Here is an 18799-nt window from a genome sequence, read left to right as displayed (position 1 = left end):
ATGGTATCCTTAATACAGGTGTCTTAATCTCTGCTTGCTTTCTTCTGATTTTTTTTAGTTGCCTTGTCCCCTATGTGCACTTCTGGTGTTATCATTTATTAGATTACTGAATAACAAACTCTCAAGTGTGGACAGCGACTTGAACCACTGGGTCATGTACACGGCAAGATAATGGCTGTGTCCCACGGCAAGTGGCAATGGCTCTGTAATCTTCAGTAAGAAACACCAAGAACGGCTGAAAAATCCTCGTTTAGATCACCCTCAGCCACCTGTGGGCAGCGAGGTGCTTTGCAGTAGCCATCTGCACCTTCCCAGTGCGTGTCCCTGGTGTCTAAGCAGGCAGAGGCACATTTAGGGGGTGTGGAAGGCCTGGCTGCTCCAGTGCTCGCAGTGGCAGCACGCTGTGCCGCGACCACAGCCACGACGCGGTGACAGGCCATGGCCCTAACAGCTGCAGCAGGACCGGTAAGGCGGGCTGCTCCCGGGGATGACGGTCTGTGTGTCAGGTTGGTTTTGGAGCACCTCACGGAGTCGGCTTTGTGTGTGTTTAAATGGCACGGCTTCTTTAGATAGTTCCCGACCCTTGTTGTAGTGGTCTTTAAATAAAGGCTTTCGTGCATGTTGCATGTTAGTGGTTCTTCTGAGTGCATTTATTTGTAGAAATGGTTTTCCTTCTCATCTGCTTCCCCCTGCCTTTTTTGTTTGTTTGTTTCATTCGTGACTGAGACCTTTTTTTCCTTCCCAATTTGATTGATCCTTCTTCTTTCAATTCCACATTGGCTGGCTGCATGTGGAACCCCGCTTGGCTTTAGCTGAGACAAAATCGAGTGCACACAATTTCCCTCTGACAGCTTGTACAAGAGCAAACATTTCCGAAGAGCTGAAAGTCTAGAAATTCAATCAGCGGAAAACCTACTGTGTGGAACAGCTTTGCTAGTGCTACAGCTCCCTGCTGGGTAGAAAAGCAATCCAGTTACAATAAATCCTTAAGAGTGGAGTCATTTGGGTAAAAGGAAAAACAAAAGCTGGTTTATACAAACTGATTGAAGTCAGACGTTTTGACTTCCCATTGAAAAGGGAGTCAAGGCCCAGGCTTGCTTGGTAATTTAAAGGGGAGATTGGCTCCTTTCATCTTTCTCTAGGGCAGGGTTCTTAATATTTTGCTGGTGGAAGAAATGCAAAGGGTTTTCAACAAAAGTTAAAATATCTGCTTTGATATCGATATTGATGCTATAGCATGAACTGACCTGATCCTGAATGCTCCGGAGAGAGGTGAAGGCACAGTTCTGGTTCCAGCCACTCTGATTCTGTTCCAGTGCAGTTACAGAAATGTGAAACTAGGGTAAAACTGGGATCAAAATCAAGGCTTGCATCTCTTGCCAGGATGGCTTGGACAGCGGTGTTTGTACTGTGCTGCTGGTGTGTCCAAGCTTATGAACTTGTTGATGCAATCTGGGCTGCCCGACAGACTCTTCTGACTGAAGTTGAGTTGTGCCTAGCGAGGGAGATGATACCTGCTCTGTTTGTGTTAATTTGCTTTCATTCTTCAAACACAAGCAATTAAAAAACAGAGGCATTAAAGATCTTTGAGATTAAAATAACAATGGTAACCGAGATGCCGGTAATGAGTGAGTTCATATTTAAAAACCTAAATGAAGTAGCTAAGTATAATAAAGCCCCCTTGTCATTTTCCTTTATTTTAATTACTATTTGCACCAGTCCTCTTTGTGCACCTTTCATACTGGAGCACACTGAACGGACCAGCAGGCGTGAATGAGAAAATGAAGAAAACAATCTCCTGTGAAGTTAAGTGAGCAAAGTAAACTGACTGGAAATGCTGAGGTTTTCTTCTTTAATGCCTTTCAGGTGTTTGTGGAAGAGTAGGTAAAACTTTTCCAAGCAAACGTGAATTTTAAGATGCTGCTGTCCTTTTTCCTAGCTGCATGAAGCCACTCACTCCTGCTGCTCCGCATGTCATCTGCGTTCGGCTGGCATCTGTCCTCCCCTCTCCCAAATGGGTCGGGTCCTCATGGAAAACGTTAAAGGCTATATATATATTGTAAAGGATTTCAGCTGGTCTTTCTATTTAAGTAAGATGTTATAAATGATAGCAAACGAGTACAAAACCTTGCCACAAAGATGGAGTTAAGTTAGCTTAAAAGAAGAAAGTTGGGCAGGACGGTAACCTGGTAAGGCTCTTAAAACTCCAGGTTGTGTCACTTGCTAGTCGCTTCCCAAACTGGAACGTTTGGTGTGGTCCTTGATGATGGGACCTTGAGCTTCCCTTTCAGCTTTCTCACAGTCTTTGTGGAAGAGAAACACAGCTGTTGATGCCAAGTGATGCTGCTTTTGTTGAATTGGTTTGTGCTAGCTGTGGAGCTGTTTTCTGCTAGGGCAGACTGCAGAAGAGTAATAGATATGTCACGCTTGTTAAGGGAAATAGCAGAATAAGGGAAAAAAAGAGTGAGGGAGAGACAGTCCTACAAGTATTAGCTCCTGTAGTGCTTCAGAAACCTGGGGTTGGCTTTGTCTCTGCAAGGTGGTGTTTCAGGCTGAGGAACTGTGAGATTTCTGCATTTGTTTTTCCATCAGTGTTTCTTGAGAGGAAACTTCACTTTTAGTGACATCAGTCATTTTTTCTTTAAGATTCTGTTCTCCTTGCGATATAAAACCAAACACCTCCCCAAACTAGAAAACCCTGAAGTAATGAAAAATAGATGTAAAAGCTCTTCTAAGGTCTCTGTATGTCTCTGGGCACCACTCTGCCCAGTGCAGGAGACAAAACATACCAATGGCCCAAGACGTAGTGTGCTGCATGCCCAGAATGCGAGAGTTGCTTCAAAATGAGGACCTGCTGCATCATGGCAGGCTGAAGCTGGTTTTTTCCCCTCGCGGTAGCACAGTTGCTGTGTGTCAGCAGAAGTCCTCTTTGAGGAGGAAACACACATCTGAACGATTGCTGTCTAGACTTCTGGAGTTCACAGGGACACAGCTGAGGAAGCATTGATGGTATCTTTGGCAGTTAAAAAGAAGAAAAAAGTTGGGTGAAAAGCTGAAGAATGTTAATTGTTTTTGAATTATCTGCTTAAGATTGTAAAGGAATTCTGAGTTTCAGAGGGCGGTTAGTACTGCTGGGCACCTACTGCCGAGATGCACTGGAAAGGCCTTGTGCTCTGGTTGGCTACAGCTGAGGTTTTTTCTTTGATGAATTCCAGAAGAAGGTGGCTTAGGCTGTTGAATGTAGATTTTCAGTATGTATCAGCAGCAAGGAGAGTCTAGCAACATTATGGAAAAGCTGCATGTGTCATGTCCTCTGCAGGTAATGGTTGGGTATAGAAAGCAGAAGCATGGTGTAAAGAGTATTGTCAGGGTGCAGAATTCCAAGTTTTTATTCAAACACTTGGAACAGACAAAGCATCCACCAGCTTTAGGAGGAGCCTCACATTGTAGTCCTGTCATTTTTGAATGTGAAGGCTCAGCCGTGGTGCTGCTGCTGTTGTGCTTGGGGCCATGCTGGGGAAACTTCACCTCGTGCAGCCAGTAGCCGCCCTAAGTAAGAGTTACCAAGTTTTTGCTGTGGTGGGTTTGTTTGTTTGTTTGTCTTTTAAATACCATTTGTTACTTTCTTCTTCCTAAAGGACAAATGATTTTCCTGGGATAAAACAGTCAAAGTGGGGCTCAGCTGAATCTAGAAGGAGGCCACAGGGATTATTCTACATAACGGCTTTTGCAATTCTTTTTTTTTTTTTTTTTTTTTTTCCCTACACTGTTCTGGTGTATGTGAGACAGAAGGAACGTGTAATTAACCCACACTGGAATACGGTATTTGGAAGTTGTAGGAAACGTGGGCAAAACGTGCAGCCTCCTCAGAAGGCTCTGGTTCAGCCCCGTGCTGCACCGTGGCAGCTCGCAGTCTGCAGCTGGTCAACAGTCCTCCTAATCCAAAAGCATTGGGGCATTTGGGGGAAACTTGGAGCCCAGATCTCCTATCTGGAGAATTTATGGAATATTTGAGACTTCTGATTCCGTGCTTTTAGTAGTGTTTTCTACTTCTGTGTTGTTCTGTCTCTTCTGATTCTTCCCTCTGGCCTCACTCCAGCACTGTGGGGATCTCCAAGTTTGCAGAACAAATTGGAGTTACCTGAGCAGCTCTGCTGAAGCTTCCTGACACCCCAAAATGCAGTGGATGAACTCAGAGTTATGGTATTTTATTTGCAAAGCTACAAGGCTCGAGGATGCCTTCCTCGTTATTCTCCAGAGGAAATGAGCCATCCCCAAACAATGAGGCAGGAGATAATAAGAAGGCATTTTACCAAGAACCACATTTATCCCAAACAAATCTGACACAAGATTTTGCTTCTGGTTTTCCTGAGCTGTTTACCAGTGCATTTGGGGGGATAATTATTCTGGAGAGAATGTGCATGGGGATGGCAGCAGCTGGAGTGGGGAAGCTACTGAGCTGCTATCAGGAAACTTTTTATGCAGCTGAAAGTGGATGCAAAGTGTGGTGCTTGGAAATGAGCAGCAGTGAAGAACCACTAATGCTGCACGTAGTGCTGTGGTGTTATGGTTTGTATCTAAACAGTTCAGAAGAGAGACCTTGCGTTGCTGCTGCTGCACAAGTTGAGCTGACTGGCTCCGAGGCTTTCATATGTGGTTTCTCTCTGCCACCTAACCCTCTGAAAAATATAAGTAAACTCACCTACTTGTCTAAAACCCTTTTCATTTTGTCGATTGGATGAAAAATCCCCGCTCTTGCAGCTGCCCTTTTTTCCACTATAAAAATCCACTCCCATTGTTTCTTGTTTTGTGGGGAGCCTCCCATTCACTGGTAGGAACTTTATACAGACTTTCGTACGTTTACTGCAGTGGCAGATTTTTAGGAGCTTGTGTATGAGGGGAAGGAGGAATGTAGCACTGCTGTTGTGTTTTCGTTGGTTTTGATTTTACGTCCATCCCAACGGAGAGCAGGGCACCACTGAGAGGTGCTGCCAGGTGTGGCTTCCTACTGCTTTCTAATTCTGTGATCACAGAGCGCTCGATTCTGCAGTCCTTGCACAGACAGGTCTCCCACTGATTTCAGTGGGGAATTTGCCTGCATCAGGGATAAAAGAGCGGGCCCCAAGTTGTGTGCAGTGATGCAATCTGATCCTCCTGCTGTGGAAATTGATGTAATCGCATTCTCGCCCTCCCCCCTTTCGCAACCCTTCCCTCTACCAACCCTGGTGACTCCTGGGGGGGCTTCTCACCAAACGGGAAGGATGCAGCTGTGTGCCGAAGCAGCAGGGGAGGGGAGGAGACCTGCTCGAGAAATTTATGAAGGGTTGCCTCCCAGATGCAACCCTAGAAAATGGCTAAGAGCATGGACCTGCCCGCGCCAAAAAATCCCATCACCTGCTTTTGCTAAATGAGCAAACTGCTTCTGTGCAGTTGTGACATACGTGACGTGTCCCCGTGCGTGTTTTGTAAGGCCGAGCTCACGGTGCTGTGATTGCATGATCTCATCGCTGCCTGCGCTCATTCAGTGCGGAGGGACAGGGTGAGCTTTTTTTAGGGCTCTCTGTATTGTTGCTGCTGACAGTTTGTTTTCAGCAGTGCCTTTGTGCCCTGGCACAGCACAGGTTGCTTGGGAATACCGGACCTCGAGAATGCTGTGCTTTGTTGCTGGGCGAACCAGGCGACCTCTCGGCTGCTTCCCTCTGCTTTGCCATTTATGTGGGCTTTGGTTGTAGTTTTTTTTCCTTTGGGAATTCTAGGCTCAGCTGAATTTGTTCTGTGTTTTGCGGAAGAAAGAGCTTGTTAAAGAATTCCCTGATGACTTTGAAGTGAACTATTTATTTTCTCTCAAGGGTTATTCAGTGTAGCCATTTGCCCCCTCTTCTCTGTTTTTTCACCCCAGTGTTTCCTGAGCTACAAGCATTCTTGGAATATATTAGTTGTAATGAGTTATGTGGGCATCAAAAGTTTTCTTTGAAACTATATGGCATCAACATCTGTTAGCTCTTAGAGAACAGAGCCGCAGACAAAGGGGCTGGTGGGGGGAGGGAGGAAAAAGATATTAAATTCTGGAGTATGAAGTCTCCGTCTCAAAGACTCAGGGGGAGGGGAAAGGGAAATCTGCTAAACTCCGCGGCTTTGATGTGGTGCTCTGGCCATGGGATTCCTTTTAGGGGAATGCGCGTGGCAGCCGGTCCCGCACGGCCGCGGCCTGCCCAGGGCCCTGCCTGGCTGCCCCCGTGCTCCCAGCCTGCGGCGAAGCCCCCGGAGCTGCAGCACCATGTAACCACTGCAGCGGGCTCAGTTTTCAGCTGGTGGGCTGGGGAGTCAATATTCCAAAAAATAAAGGTACCTCGTAAGTTTAAAAGGGAAAAAAAAAAGTTTAGAAGGGAACTTTTTATTTGCTTGTAATCCTCCTGACCCAGTGGGTCAACATGCAACTGTTCATCTAAATCAGGTTTTCAAATGTTGTGTGTCTGTGGTTTTTTATTGCCTGTAATTAAAAAGCATGTGTCTGTTTCTGTGCGCGCAGCATCAATCAGCATTCAGGCATGGTCACCGATGCTGCACTGCTTACAGGAATGTGTGGGGATGGGTTCTGCTTTCTCTTTTATCTTTGTCTGCAGTCTCTCAGTTATTTGTCCTACGTGCCAGGGAGCAGAGGAGAAGAGTAAAAGGAACCTGTGTGTCTGTTTTCTGCTCTTTTTGGCTCTGTTTTTAGCCATAATGCTGGTGGCATTGTGCTACGCTGTGACTTCCTGGCCCATTAAAACCTTGACCTGTTATAAAATGATTAGTTGACATACGTGGGCTTTGGGGACAAAGAGGTGGTTTAAGAAGGAATGTGAACCATCTGTTTCGCCAGCACCTCCTGTTGACAGATTTATGGCTCAACATTAGCATATGTGTCCAGGGTCACACACCTGTGCTTCCTAACAAGGTAATATTATTTAGCAGGGTATGTTTTCATCCTGAGGATTCGGAGCTCTCTGCAAAGGTGGGCATCAAGAATTCCGTTTTACAGTTGAAAAATGAAGGCACAGAGAGATTTAAGTGACTTACCCTACACCACACAGTGAGTCTGTGGTGGAGCAGTTATTGAATCCAGCTTTCCTCCAGCTGCATAAATACACGTCATCCATTAGCAGGAAAGGACTTAAAGCCATAAACATAATAGAGGAGCATTGATTATCATTCTAGGGGAGCTTTAAGCCCTTGTGCTGTATGAAAACCTGTGCCATACAGGAAGATACAGGCTATCATCACCTGAAAGCTTCAAAATGCTGTATGTTAAGTCTAATGGTCACTGAAGTCAGTAGAAAGAGTCTCCTTGATTTCAGTGACCACATCTTAAATGAGCAAGTTATTTTGTAGTCGAGCTCTGTAGCCATGTTCTGCATGCTTGTTTCTCCACATATGCCTGGGTAAAATCACCTCGGTGCACTTAAGTCTGTTTGTTAAAGAGTTTCTTGGTAACCAAATCTATCATGAAAGGGAGTTGAACAGAAAACCAGATTTATTACATAGCTACACCCATCTGTCTGCCGTGGTGAAGAAGCCCAAAATAAGCAATTTGGAGGAGTTACTGTGCGTCCCAGGCTGCAAGTTAGATGAAGATTTATCTTTTCTCATTCATGTCCTTAGATTTGTTCATCAGTATAATCTATATTGAAGAAGAGATCTTGGGGGAAACGGGACAATTGATTTTGCAATCAGGAAATAGGTTAGAGGATCGCTATAAGAACAGAATAAAGTGAGTTAATTTTCCCTTCTGAAGTAGCTTCAACATGAACTTAAATTTTGCAGAAAGCAGACATTTCTTGTTTCAGTCCCGTTCATCTCAAAGGAAAGATCTTTCTTAGCTGGAGATGGTTGGACCCTTCATCTGGAAAGCAACTGCTGAATCCATAGGTCTATTCGTACAGTTGCTTTCATTTATATAACCTGTTATTTGACAGAAGTCCTTGAAAAACTGTCTCTTGCCCTATCACCTTGAAAAGAAGCCGTAATAGTTCTAGAATTCCTATAATCATGTTAATGGAAGAAGTCACTTTGCAACAGCTAGCAGGAGTCCCTAAAAAGCCATGAAATCCAGGGTTAAAACATCATAGGAACGATAATCTTCTGTCCTGAAACTGGAACAACCTAAACCAAACTGCCCCCTCAGTGGGTCTCCTCGCTAACTACAGGGTTTAATGCACACTGGATAATTTTATCTGTTGGCACTTTATTTTTTTGCCAGCTACAAGTAATATTAAATCCATGTTATTTTAAGATATTGTTGTTTTTTATTTCTCCTGTGGATTTTTTTTCCATCTAGTATTCAGGATATGTACTCACTAGCTCGTCTTCAACAGAGCACAGGAATCTTACAGTTCGCGTTAAATGGGCTGGTTGGTAGCTTTTGTTGAACACACATCACAGAGGCTGGCCGCTAAAAGAGGATGCCCACTTGCCACTGCGACAGAGACAGAAAAGCTACCTGCAAAGAGCATGCTTCAGCACTGCTGCTCCCTGATTTTCATAGGCTAGAAAGCAAATGTGTCAGAAGAAAGAAGAAAGGGTATGTTTTTTCCTGAGGGATAGCTGGTCCAGGCATTGGATTGGGACAAAAGAGATTCCCCCGGCATGTTGCAAACAGCCTGGAGCAAAGAGCACCACGTTTATATTTACTTTCTTCATCAGGTAGCCTTCATGAAGGCTCCTACATAAATGTCCTGCTGCTCTGTCCTTTTGCTTCCTCATCTGCCTCATATTCCTACAGATGGGGTATCCTTAAAAGTGTATGGTAACTACTGCTCGTACCCATCCGAGGGTCTGTAACACGATATAAAGATATTGGGGGCATTTTTCTGCCTCGTAAGCTTCTAATAGTCCATGTTCCTTTGTGACTGGAGATTAGAGGTTCTTTTGGTCATCCTGTTTTTATCTTCACAGTATTTTGCTAGTAACTGGAACTGCTCTACAGTTACCTTCTGTGAGGTGAGACTGTGGGGGCTCCAGTTCTGGCAAATTGGTGGGTTTAGATGCTGTGATTTCAAACGCTATTACTGTATTATTATGGTTGGGAGTTGCTGCTTTACTGCCGTAGTTTTTTGACTGGTGTCTTAGTGTGAGCTTTGTGCTAAGGTACCAAAAGGTGAATTTCAGTAGCTGACGTGCTGTACCCGTTGCATTCTGCCGTCTCTGCTAGGAAGACAGTAACTTGAGACATAGAGGCCATACTGGCAGATAAGGCACTAAGATCCTAAACCACAGCAGCTTAACATGCTCAAGATCATCTATCAGAGTTCTTAGAGGAGAAAACAGTTTTTCTAACAACTCTACCTGCTGTGATTGTATTATTATAATGAAATTTTATCCAAGAGAAGCCTCCATGCTTGGTGGAGGAAGAAAAATCCAGCTGTAATGGATCACAGAGCACCAGGTTCTTATTTCAGAGAAAGAAAGCATTGCAAAAGTTGAGCCTGCTGCTTTAAAAACCTGCATTATTGCAGTTTCTATGTGTATTTTAATGTTGGTCTAGGCTAAAGTCACCTTGACTCTCCGAGTGTGAGCTGCTTTACATTTTCTTTACAGGAATTTGAATCCTAGTGAATTGTCCTTACTATTAAATTATCTGGAATGGCAAATGGGAAAAAAATAGGAAAGAAAGCGGTTCACAGTTGCAAAGGTAAAGCAAAGGTAAAATTGGTCTTACGTGCAAAGGTAAAATATGTCTTAAGTTCAACATTGGACTTAAACCAAGGTATAAATGTGGCCTATTTATACTCTATTGTGTTTTCTATATGGTATGTGCTTTAATTCTGCATTGCATTTGCCTGGTTTTGATTTCCATTATAATCAGGCTTGGAATACGTGCTCTACCTGTGTAAGGCCCTATGTATATAGGTTACTTTATGAACAGGGAAGGAATCTCTCGTCTTACACAGCTTCCAACTCTAACACAGAAGCATATGGTGTTTTTGAAAAGGCTTAAGAGGGGGATCTTTAAACATTTTTGGAAGAGGATGGTAATATGAAGGCTTCAAATGGAAAGAGAGCCAAATGCATACGCAAAATGTATTCCTAAAACACTTTGTGTTTTGCCTGTGACTAGAGTTATTGCAGAAATTTATGTGTACAGACTTCCATTTTATGCATATTTGACTGCCTGAATTTGTGTGTGTGAAAGCTGCTTACCTAGGGACATGTCATCTCCAAGTATGTCTGACTATATTTAAAATTTATTACTATTAATTTTAGAGTTTTAAGGCTAAGTATGAAACTATATTTGGAACAAATGATGATCACCTTGGATATATGAATATCTGGTTTTTACTGATATTACTCTAAAACATACTTTCTTTTTTTTTAAGGTGTGAATAGGTTTTTAGTAGTGAATACTAGGCTTGAGCTGACCATAGTTATATATGGTTGTTTCTGGTCCATGGGAAATTTCACATACCCTGGAAGGGGGGGGGGGGGGGGGGGGGAGGAACTAGGTTCCTCCCATCCCTTGTTTCTCTAAAAATCTCTTACCTCTTTGTCTGGACAAGATTGAACAAACAAACACAAACCACAACACTTCTCTTGGGCTTGGGTGGGTTTCCCAAAGCATCCTTGAGCGAGTGGGTTTTCCAAATACGCTAAGGATTTGCTATATGAGAATCAGACTTCATTTTGGAAAACTGGCATTTCCCAAAGGTGAGACCGAAGTGCTCAGAATTGCCGCTTTACAGCTGACAGAGCCTTCAGTTGTTCGGGTGAAAGACCGAAGGGCATCCTCATTCTCTTGAACCTCTATTTTGTGGGATTGTTTTTAGTCTACATCAAGAATGGAAGTTTGTGTTACATGGCGTTCTTGCTGGCAGCTGCTTTAAAACCACTGTCAAATCTGCTCCCGCAAGAGTTACCACATGTCATATCCCTTGCAGTCCTGTTGTGAAACATGTTTCCTCAACTTTGCTCTCTCAAAAAGTACTGGAACTTTATTGCATCAGTATCAGAATAAAGAGAGAACAAAATACGTTTCCTTCAGAATGGCAGAAGTTGAGAGGGAAGTTTTCTTGGTTGACAATTTGTCATTTTACATGTGTTTTACTTGGGAAAAGTGGTGAATATGATACTTCGATAAGAATTTCACTAAAGCAGAAAATGTGTGTGTTCCTTGCCAAAAATGTTGAAAATTGAGTATCTTAAGGCTAAATCAAAGGATTTTAATGAGATGTTTGAAGAAGGAGAGGTAAAGTGACTTGTTTCTACTGGAGAAAAGCAACGCCTCCTTTTTGAAAAATGTTGATTAACTCAGTATTGGCTGTGCTGTAATAGAGGGAGTAGGGGCTTCCAAATTTAATAACGGGCTTGCTGTGATGATAACCTACCTAAATCAAAGGTTACCCTTAAATATATCGAATAAATCTATGGATGAAGCTGTCTCTACTTACAGTAAGAGCAAAACTGTGTTAAGCACCACATTAGACCAAACACGTCTGCTAAAATTCACGTTATTTTCACTCTGGCTTGGGCCTTTATAGGGGTGAGTATCATGGAGAGTGGCATGAAAAGGCAGAGCCAGGATGGACAGAAATTGTCCTGGTGGTGACAGAGTAAAAAAAAAAAAAAACAGTGGGCATGGGGGCTGGGAGATGTGAACACAAATACAACTGTGCAGAGCCTGGAAGGTGAAGACAAGGAGCTTGACCTCAGTGTGGAAGCAGAAGGGCAGCAAGGCAGTGAAGGGCTATAGAGAGCGATACCGGCACGTTGCTGGAACAACGGGTGAGGGTTGGGGTGGCAGGCGTTTCAGAGAGCTGCTGAAAAGCAAGTCAATAGCTGGAAGCCCCGGAGTGAGTCCTGGCCTCAAGTCCCAGAGACTTGTATCAATGAGAAAACTGTACAGGGCAGTCAGGGCTGAGGTTGGGGTTAAAAAAATAAAATTCCCAGTGAGTTAGAATTCATTGGAGTCTGATTGCACAGCAAAGGTGGGACGCGAGTGACGAGTGCCTGACTTGTAACCAGCTGAATAGAAGCCCTGGGGATTGGGAGCTTTTCAAGATTGTTTTTCTTCCTCGTGTACGTGTATGCTCAGCAGCATTTCTGAGGGAGTTGGGCTAATTAACTCTTCTCCCCACCCTCTTTGGTCCGAGCCGCGTACAGCGGCACCTATCCGAATGGGGCACGTGGGACACCAGGTCCGCTCCAGGCAGGCCGGGCAGCCAGCTGTTCGTAGTTTTGAAGCAGATGTTTGAGCCTGAATTTTAGACGTTTGGTGTGATTTGTGTTAGTGGCTGACACAGGCCAACTTATTTGTCTGGGAAACTTCTGGTGAGGTACAGACACCTACTCTCAATGGGTTCCAGTTTAGGAGCCTACAGAAGTGGCATGCTGGAATAATCCTTCTACATAAATGTTTCTTCTCTTTCTTCTTTTAAGTGCTCGCTGACCTCACTTATATAGTATTTCACACGGTACATCTGGTTTTGGTTGTTTCATGACTCAGTGTTCCAGTTTGAAAATGCAGTGTTGTGATTTAAAACATCGTGTCAGGACAGTGATATACAACTACCTATGACCTAAATGTTGTTGCTTTTGCTCTCCCCGGCACCACTCCTGCTGTGGGATGGGCTCCTGCAGCTGTGCGGCGTGCGGGGAGGCCCTTGCTGCGGAGCCACCGCCAATGTTTTTGTCCTCTAGAGCCTGTGTTTCCTTTGTGCCCAGACATTTCTCCCTAGGGTCAGCTACTCCCACCTGGCTGTAGCTCTCTCTTCCCGCTAGAATTTCTTGAGCTTCAGGTTATGCTTTACGCGCTTGCCCTGTGCTCTTGCTCCAGTCTGTTTTCTGAGTTGGACTAGCTGTTGGTAGGTGCGCTATTTTGTTCACATTAAGGCAGTTTTTACATGTGACTGGGAGAATATTCCTCCTGCAGTGCCAGCTGCAATCAGAATTGTTTTCTCTGATACTGGCTTAGCTTCTGTACTTTATTGTTGAGCATGAGCTTGCATAAACTACCCTGAGCCCTTTTCTCAAGCAGGTGCATTTTGGTAGTTATCCAGGTTGTGATGTGTCTTAGAAACTCTTTTGGGTCACTTTTTTTTTTTTTCCCTATAAAAGAAGAGTCATTGATAATATGATCAATGATACAGTTTCTCTCCTTTTTTTCCTTCCTGTAAAATCTTAAGAGGTGCTCACTCCTTTCTCAGGTACACATCTGTCTCTCAGAGACAGCAGCACATGTCACAATCTTACTCTTGTTGAACACATTTGAATGGGAGCTGCGGAATTCTGCTTAAATATGTCACCAAAATGTTCAAATGATACCCTCATCAGTTTCAGGATGGGTAGTCAATTTGTGCCACTTAACAGTAATATTACGGTACAACATCATAAAAACACTTTCTAGAATGTGGTGATTTATAATAAGATGGTTTAAGGGGAAAATACTTATTACAAATTTCCTTGCATTAAGTTACTACTTCACCTTAAATAACTAGGAGCTAGAAAAGGAGTGAAACTAGACTAGAATATAAAATATATTTACTTAAGAACCATGTAATGATTAACAATGAGAAAGTAATGAAGCTGATTTGCAGAATATCAATGCTTCGCTCTGCTGGTCTATGCTTCTCTCCATTGCGTTACACGATGGTGCATTTTACATCAAGAAATGTATGCTAAATTTTAAGTGACACCTCTTGAAAAATCATTAAAAAAAAATAATGACTTGTGGTTTTGGAGAGGCTGAGATTAATGGCTATTTCAAGGGGCAGCATTTGCTACCTGGACACACTGCTTGCTTTCTTAAAATATGAAGAGGTGAAGGCTACCAACTAGGTAGTATCCTCCTCAGAGGAACATCACAATGAAGCTCATACCTACTCATTGCATAGTCACTGGGCAGAAAATCAGAAATGATTTTCCAAGAGGGCAGAAAGGGGAAGAAAGAATTCCGATTTCAGTAAAAAGCAGCTATGGCATTGTGGGACAGAGTTGAAGGGCCGTATATGCCATGTAGTCACTTCTAGGTACCTCATTATCTGTGAGAGCAGCCAGGTATGCTCTCAGCTTCCTGGAAAATGATGACATGGGGGAATTTTATCAAATGAAAGTATACCAACTTTTGCAAGGCCCTGGAAAGGCCATCTTCCTGCAGAAATATGACAAGTTACGCCAAAAATTCATGGCTTCTTTTCGTTCACTATGTCCATTTCTTCTGTATATTAAAGTCAGTGTTTGATATTCGTTAGCACTTGTTCAAAGAAGGGCTTTTCTGCTGGAACAAGAAGTCAAAGAAACAAAGTTTTTGTGATTTGGAAAGCGAAATCCAGACTGACAGCTTTTATAGCAGCATTGTGCTATGCAATATCCCAGCATTTTGGATCAGGTTGACAGCATTTCTCAGTGCCTTTTGGCCCAGGAGTTCCAGCTTTATATCAGGGTATCGGCTCTTGAAGAGAACAATGTTCTCAGGGTCTCTGGGCTAGCTAACCAGTAGTATTTGTGGAATCTGATTTTTAAAATGCCGCTGCAGAAATTGATACTGAAGAATTCCTGAGATATGCTTTTGTGGCTTAGTTACTTTCTGATAACTAATCTCAAAGAATAACATTTAGGCATGTGGAAGTTAGAAAAGAACCTCTGTCAGCTTCTTCAGGAAAAAGAGATGAACTGTATTCATCATGATAAAAGTGCTTAAAAATAAAGCAAATGAGTACAACCAGATACTCATTTTCACAGGTTTTTCTCTTATTTTTACCTCAAGCAAAAATCATCCGTCTCCTCACAGCCCCAGGTTAATGCTGAGAATGCTGGCTTTGTATTCATGGTGTATTTTTGTAGGTGAAGTTAAAATGGCTATGAATGTAGCACTTCAACTTCTTAGGACCATATCCTTTTTTATTACCATAAATATTTATCAGTGTCAGTGTGTGTCTGTGGAAATCTAAGGAGCGTGACTATAATGTAAGGTTGGTGACGTTACGGTAATGCGTGGAGTTTTCGGAATTGATGGGAGAAGGCAAAATGCGAGGTTAGCTGTGATTGCTTATGGCTTAGCTGGGGCAGAGGGAAGGAGCTGGAAAGAACTGTTGCTAATAGGAGACTAAAAATGCTCTTCAGGCTCTTTATAAGTGGGATTAGCTCCAAATCGTACTGATGCCCTTTATTACTACTTCAGCACCATTAGAGAACTTTTTTTGGGGGCTGAGATAAGATCATCTGCATATCTATGGCCTCTGCTTCTGTGTTGCTCCAGACATACTGGGGCTGACAAAATTTCATTAATTTCAGGACTGAAGGATCAGGCAGCTCTTCAGAGTCTGGTATCTGCTTTTCTTGGGTGACCTCTGGCATATGAAAGTTTTGTTTGTTGGTGGAACCAAGTGATAACATTCCTCTGTGGGTAGTGAAGGGCTTATTTCTCCTTTATCGTTTCCGTTCACAGTTTTTTTATCTAGCTTGATTGACAGAATGTTGAAATGCTAAACATTATAATCTATTTTGTAAAAAGGATTTGAATGTGAACACTTTTTTCTGTTGCCCAGTACAATCTGTTCATCTCCATTAAATTTTTGTTCTAAACTATGTCCAGAGCATTCTAAAATAGCGTCAGATACATTAACTACCACTGATAAAGTGATGAACTTCTTTCCTCGAAAACAGCTTTTGTGCTCCTGTTAATGTTATTTAATCCTGATGAGATATATATATATATATATGTATATATCTTCTTAATGTCTTAATACTTCGTATATAGTATATTTGTCATTAACTTTTTCTCTCTCTCTCTCTTTTTAACAGGATTTATCTGGGGAAGGCTACAGAGACGCTATTGGTGATGAGCACTTTCATCTAGAAGGTATTTAAGGAACAAAATTTCTTGGTTAATGTTAAGGGATATTGGAATAAGTCAATGAGCAAATCAATGTAGGAATGTATACATGACAGTGCAGCTCTTGATATACTGATGTGTCATTTGCCTGGCAGAACTGATAAGATGGGATTAGGGTATTATTTCTGTATCTCCTATGACCGGGCTCCTAGAATCTAAAAGTCATCCCGTCGTATCACAGAACCCAAATGTATTCATTAAGGATGCTCAGACCTTTTGTCCAGCTACTTCCATTGGCAGTGGAAGCAGTGGTAAATAGTGCTGTCCCCAGTAGAAGCAGTAAATATAATCACCGGAAATGTTAACACTGGCTTTTGTGCTATGTCACACATCCTTCTGTGATACACGAGCCAGACTTGGAAAGTCCTGCATTAATTTCCAAAAGATGGGAGACTTCTACACCATATATTTCTCTTGAATATAAACAGAATCATCATTGCTTCATATAATTTCTTCTTTCCAAGGTTCATCTAATCTCTTCCTCTGTGCTAAGGCCTCTCTTGCAATGGAGATAGGATAACTGTTGTGGGCAGGGCCTTCTGGGACCTTCAATAAGGACCCCGTATTATGAGTGCCAGACGACATAGCCAAGGCCCCTTGAGCTTCAGCTGCGCATGTGGGGATTGATGAATGAATAAAACTAATTTGGGTACACTGACAGTCATTCTTTTCAACAAATAAGGAAATGAGTCTTCAGAAACTCTTTGGGAAACTCTCTAGCATAACAAGTAGTTGTGCAGGCTGCGAGCTAGATTTATGTTACAGGCTAGTGGAAACAATATGCCTGACTCATTCAGAGCAACAAACCATGTCAAGCGTTACTTGGAAAGTGCTGTATTTTTTATAATCCAGTCATTTGTTCCTGGTGGTAGAGACTAAAAGATGACAAGGGTTGTAATAAAGTTCACACCAACTTTATATTGGTTTTCTTTTTAAATTTTTTAGACCATAAATGCCTCAAGTAGAGCAGGACAGAGGTTGTGCTTGGAGAGGTCAGGAAGACTGTGTGCATATTTTTTGGCAGCAGCAGATTGTTCAGTGCTTGATTATTCAGTCCGCTGTACTGAGTATGCTTAAAAAGTTTGAGTGTTGGGTAGGGTTCTCTCCTTTTGTGTATTGGCAAAATCCAATTGTGAATTTAAGTTCAAATCATGGCAGTGATGTAGCTTTATCATTGATAACCTTGTACTCATTTGTTGCTTATATATGAGTGAAATTGTGTGCGTTTGTGGGAACGGGGTTACCACAAATGCTTTTCTAATGCCTAAAAATATGATGTCTGTAACTTTGACTTTATTTTTGTTATTTTACTATTTTTATTATATACTAACTAAGCTAAAAACACCTTCTCCATCTTTTCTTCTTTGAGTGGTCAGCCTGCGTCATTAGTTGCTTCTTGCTTTCTTCTAGTAAGTGTAAATGAGTATTTCTTGGAACATCTTTATCCATAGTATAATGGATTCTGCTATCAAATTCCATTCAAGGACTGCCAATTGATTTGTAGCACAGAAATCTCAAGCAATTGTTCTACCATTGCTGAATCTGTTACCAGTGATCAAAAAAGGCTGCAGAATAGCAGCACTTTTGATGTAATAGTGGTGTAATCTCATTCTCTGGGAGCTGCTGAGACTGAGCTGAAAAAGCCCAAAGAGCTGCTGGAAGAAAACTCATTTTAAGCATAAGCCATTGCAAAAATGACTTTTCACATTGAACAGAAAATGGGTTTCATTGAAGTGAGTGAACTGTGCCTGCATCACCTGCATTGCAGCCACAGTACTTAGCATCAGTAAGGGTTTGTATGCATGTGCTTAGAATATGTTGTGCACACCAGATGAAACCCATATGTGACTTCAGAATGTGAATTTTGAGGGGTAGGCAGGATGCTGGAATAGACTGTGAAGGACTCTTCATGTTAAGAATGTCTGTCTTCCAATTCCTCACCTGTAAAATATTCTAACAGACTATGTTTCTTGGAGCCCGTGTTTCTATCACATCTGCTTTACAAAGAAGGTTCCCTAGTACATGCCACTAACAAAGGGGTTCAATTTGAGCAGGTGCTTGTGGGCTAGTGTTAAAAACAACAACATGAAATAATTGCCACAATGGAGTCAGTTTGTTATAAGTATTTCAGTATTAACTTCACAGTTTTCCCTTCCCCTCGTAATAGGGTATAACTGTAGTAAAGAGTGGTTTTAAATTTTCAATATTATACTTAGCACAGGATATTAAATGCCAGTATGGTAAATAATTTCATTTGTCTGTGTCTCATTTCTTCCTTTTATTTGCTTCTAATTATTTCTTACTTTGTTGTGAAGAATTGTCTTGCATAGCAAACAGAATCTACAATACCTAATATTTTCTAACTATTCAGCAGCTGGGTTGTTTTTGTTAGACTTACTTTTAGGCTTTCCAGCTAAATGGCAAGGACAGTTTTACACTATTACTCCTGATCTGTCTTGTTTCTCATGAAGTAGCTGGGTAGTGAAGATGAGTTAGATATCAGCAGGAGGTCCTTTCTTTGCGTGCTGCCACTGGGGAAGAACTGTTTTGTAGCATCTGCCCAGCTGGGAGGCAGGTAACTGTTCCCACCCTGCGCTCAGGCAAACACTGCTTGGTCCTCATCCCTGCTGCTCTCCTATCTCCAGGCTGTGCTTTCCATGCCAGGCAGCCGTAGCCACTTCCCAGAATGACTTCTTGAATTGAAAAGCTGCTTCTGATTAGCAGGTGATACTGGAAGCCTGTGTTGAAGTAGGATGCTTTCACCCTTTTTGTGTGACTTTGTGCTTAGTACTGGTGTAATATTCTAGAATGATAGTGCTAGTATAAAATTGTGATATTGGCAAAAAGTTGCATCCTAGTGAATCTGCAACATGATTTGAGGCTTTTGTTAGTGTACAATTTAATTGTGTGGCTAAAATGCAAGATGACCACAGT

At 42.3% G+C, this 18799-nt stretch overlaps 1 protein-coding gene across 2 annotated transcripts in view; it reads left to right on the top strand.

Annotated features, from left to right (window-relative positions):
• Positions 1-18799, top strand: part of NKD1 (NKD inhibitor of WNT signaling pathway 1) — a 112015-nt gene that overhangs the window by 51820 nt on the left and 41396 nt on the right. For both annotated transcript variants that reach the window (XM_035336569.1, XM_035336568.1), the window contains exon 4: positions 15775-15832. In XM_035336569.1, the coding sequence (XP_035192460.1) occupies positions 15775-15832 (58 nt within the window). The remainder of the gene's footprint in view (positions 1-15774; positions 15833-18799) is intronic.

Source organism: Oxyura jamaicensis, chromosome 11 (assembly GCF_011077185.1).
Source record: "Oxyura jamaicensis isolate SHBP4307 breed ruddy duck chromosome 11, BPBGC_Ojam_1.0, whole genome shotgun sequence".
Taxonomy (NCBI): domain Eukaryota; kingdom Metazoa; phylum Chordata; class Aves; order Anseriformes; family Anatidae; genus Oxyura; species Oxyura jamaicensis.
This window is presented reverse-complemented; position numbering and strand designations above follow the sequence as displayed.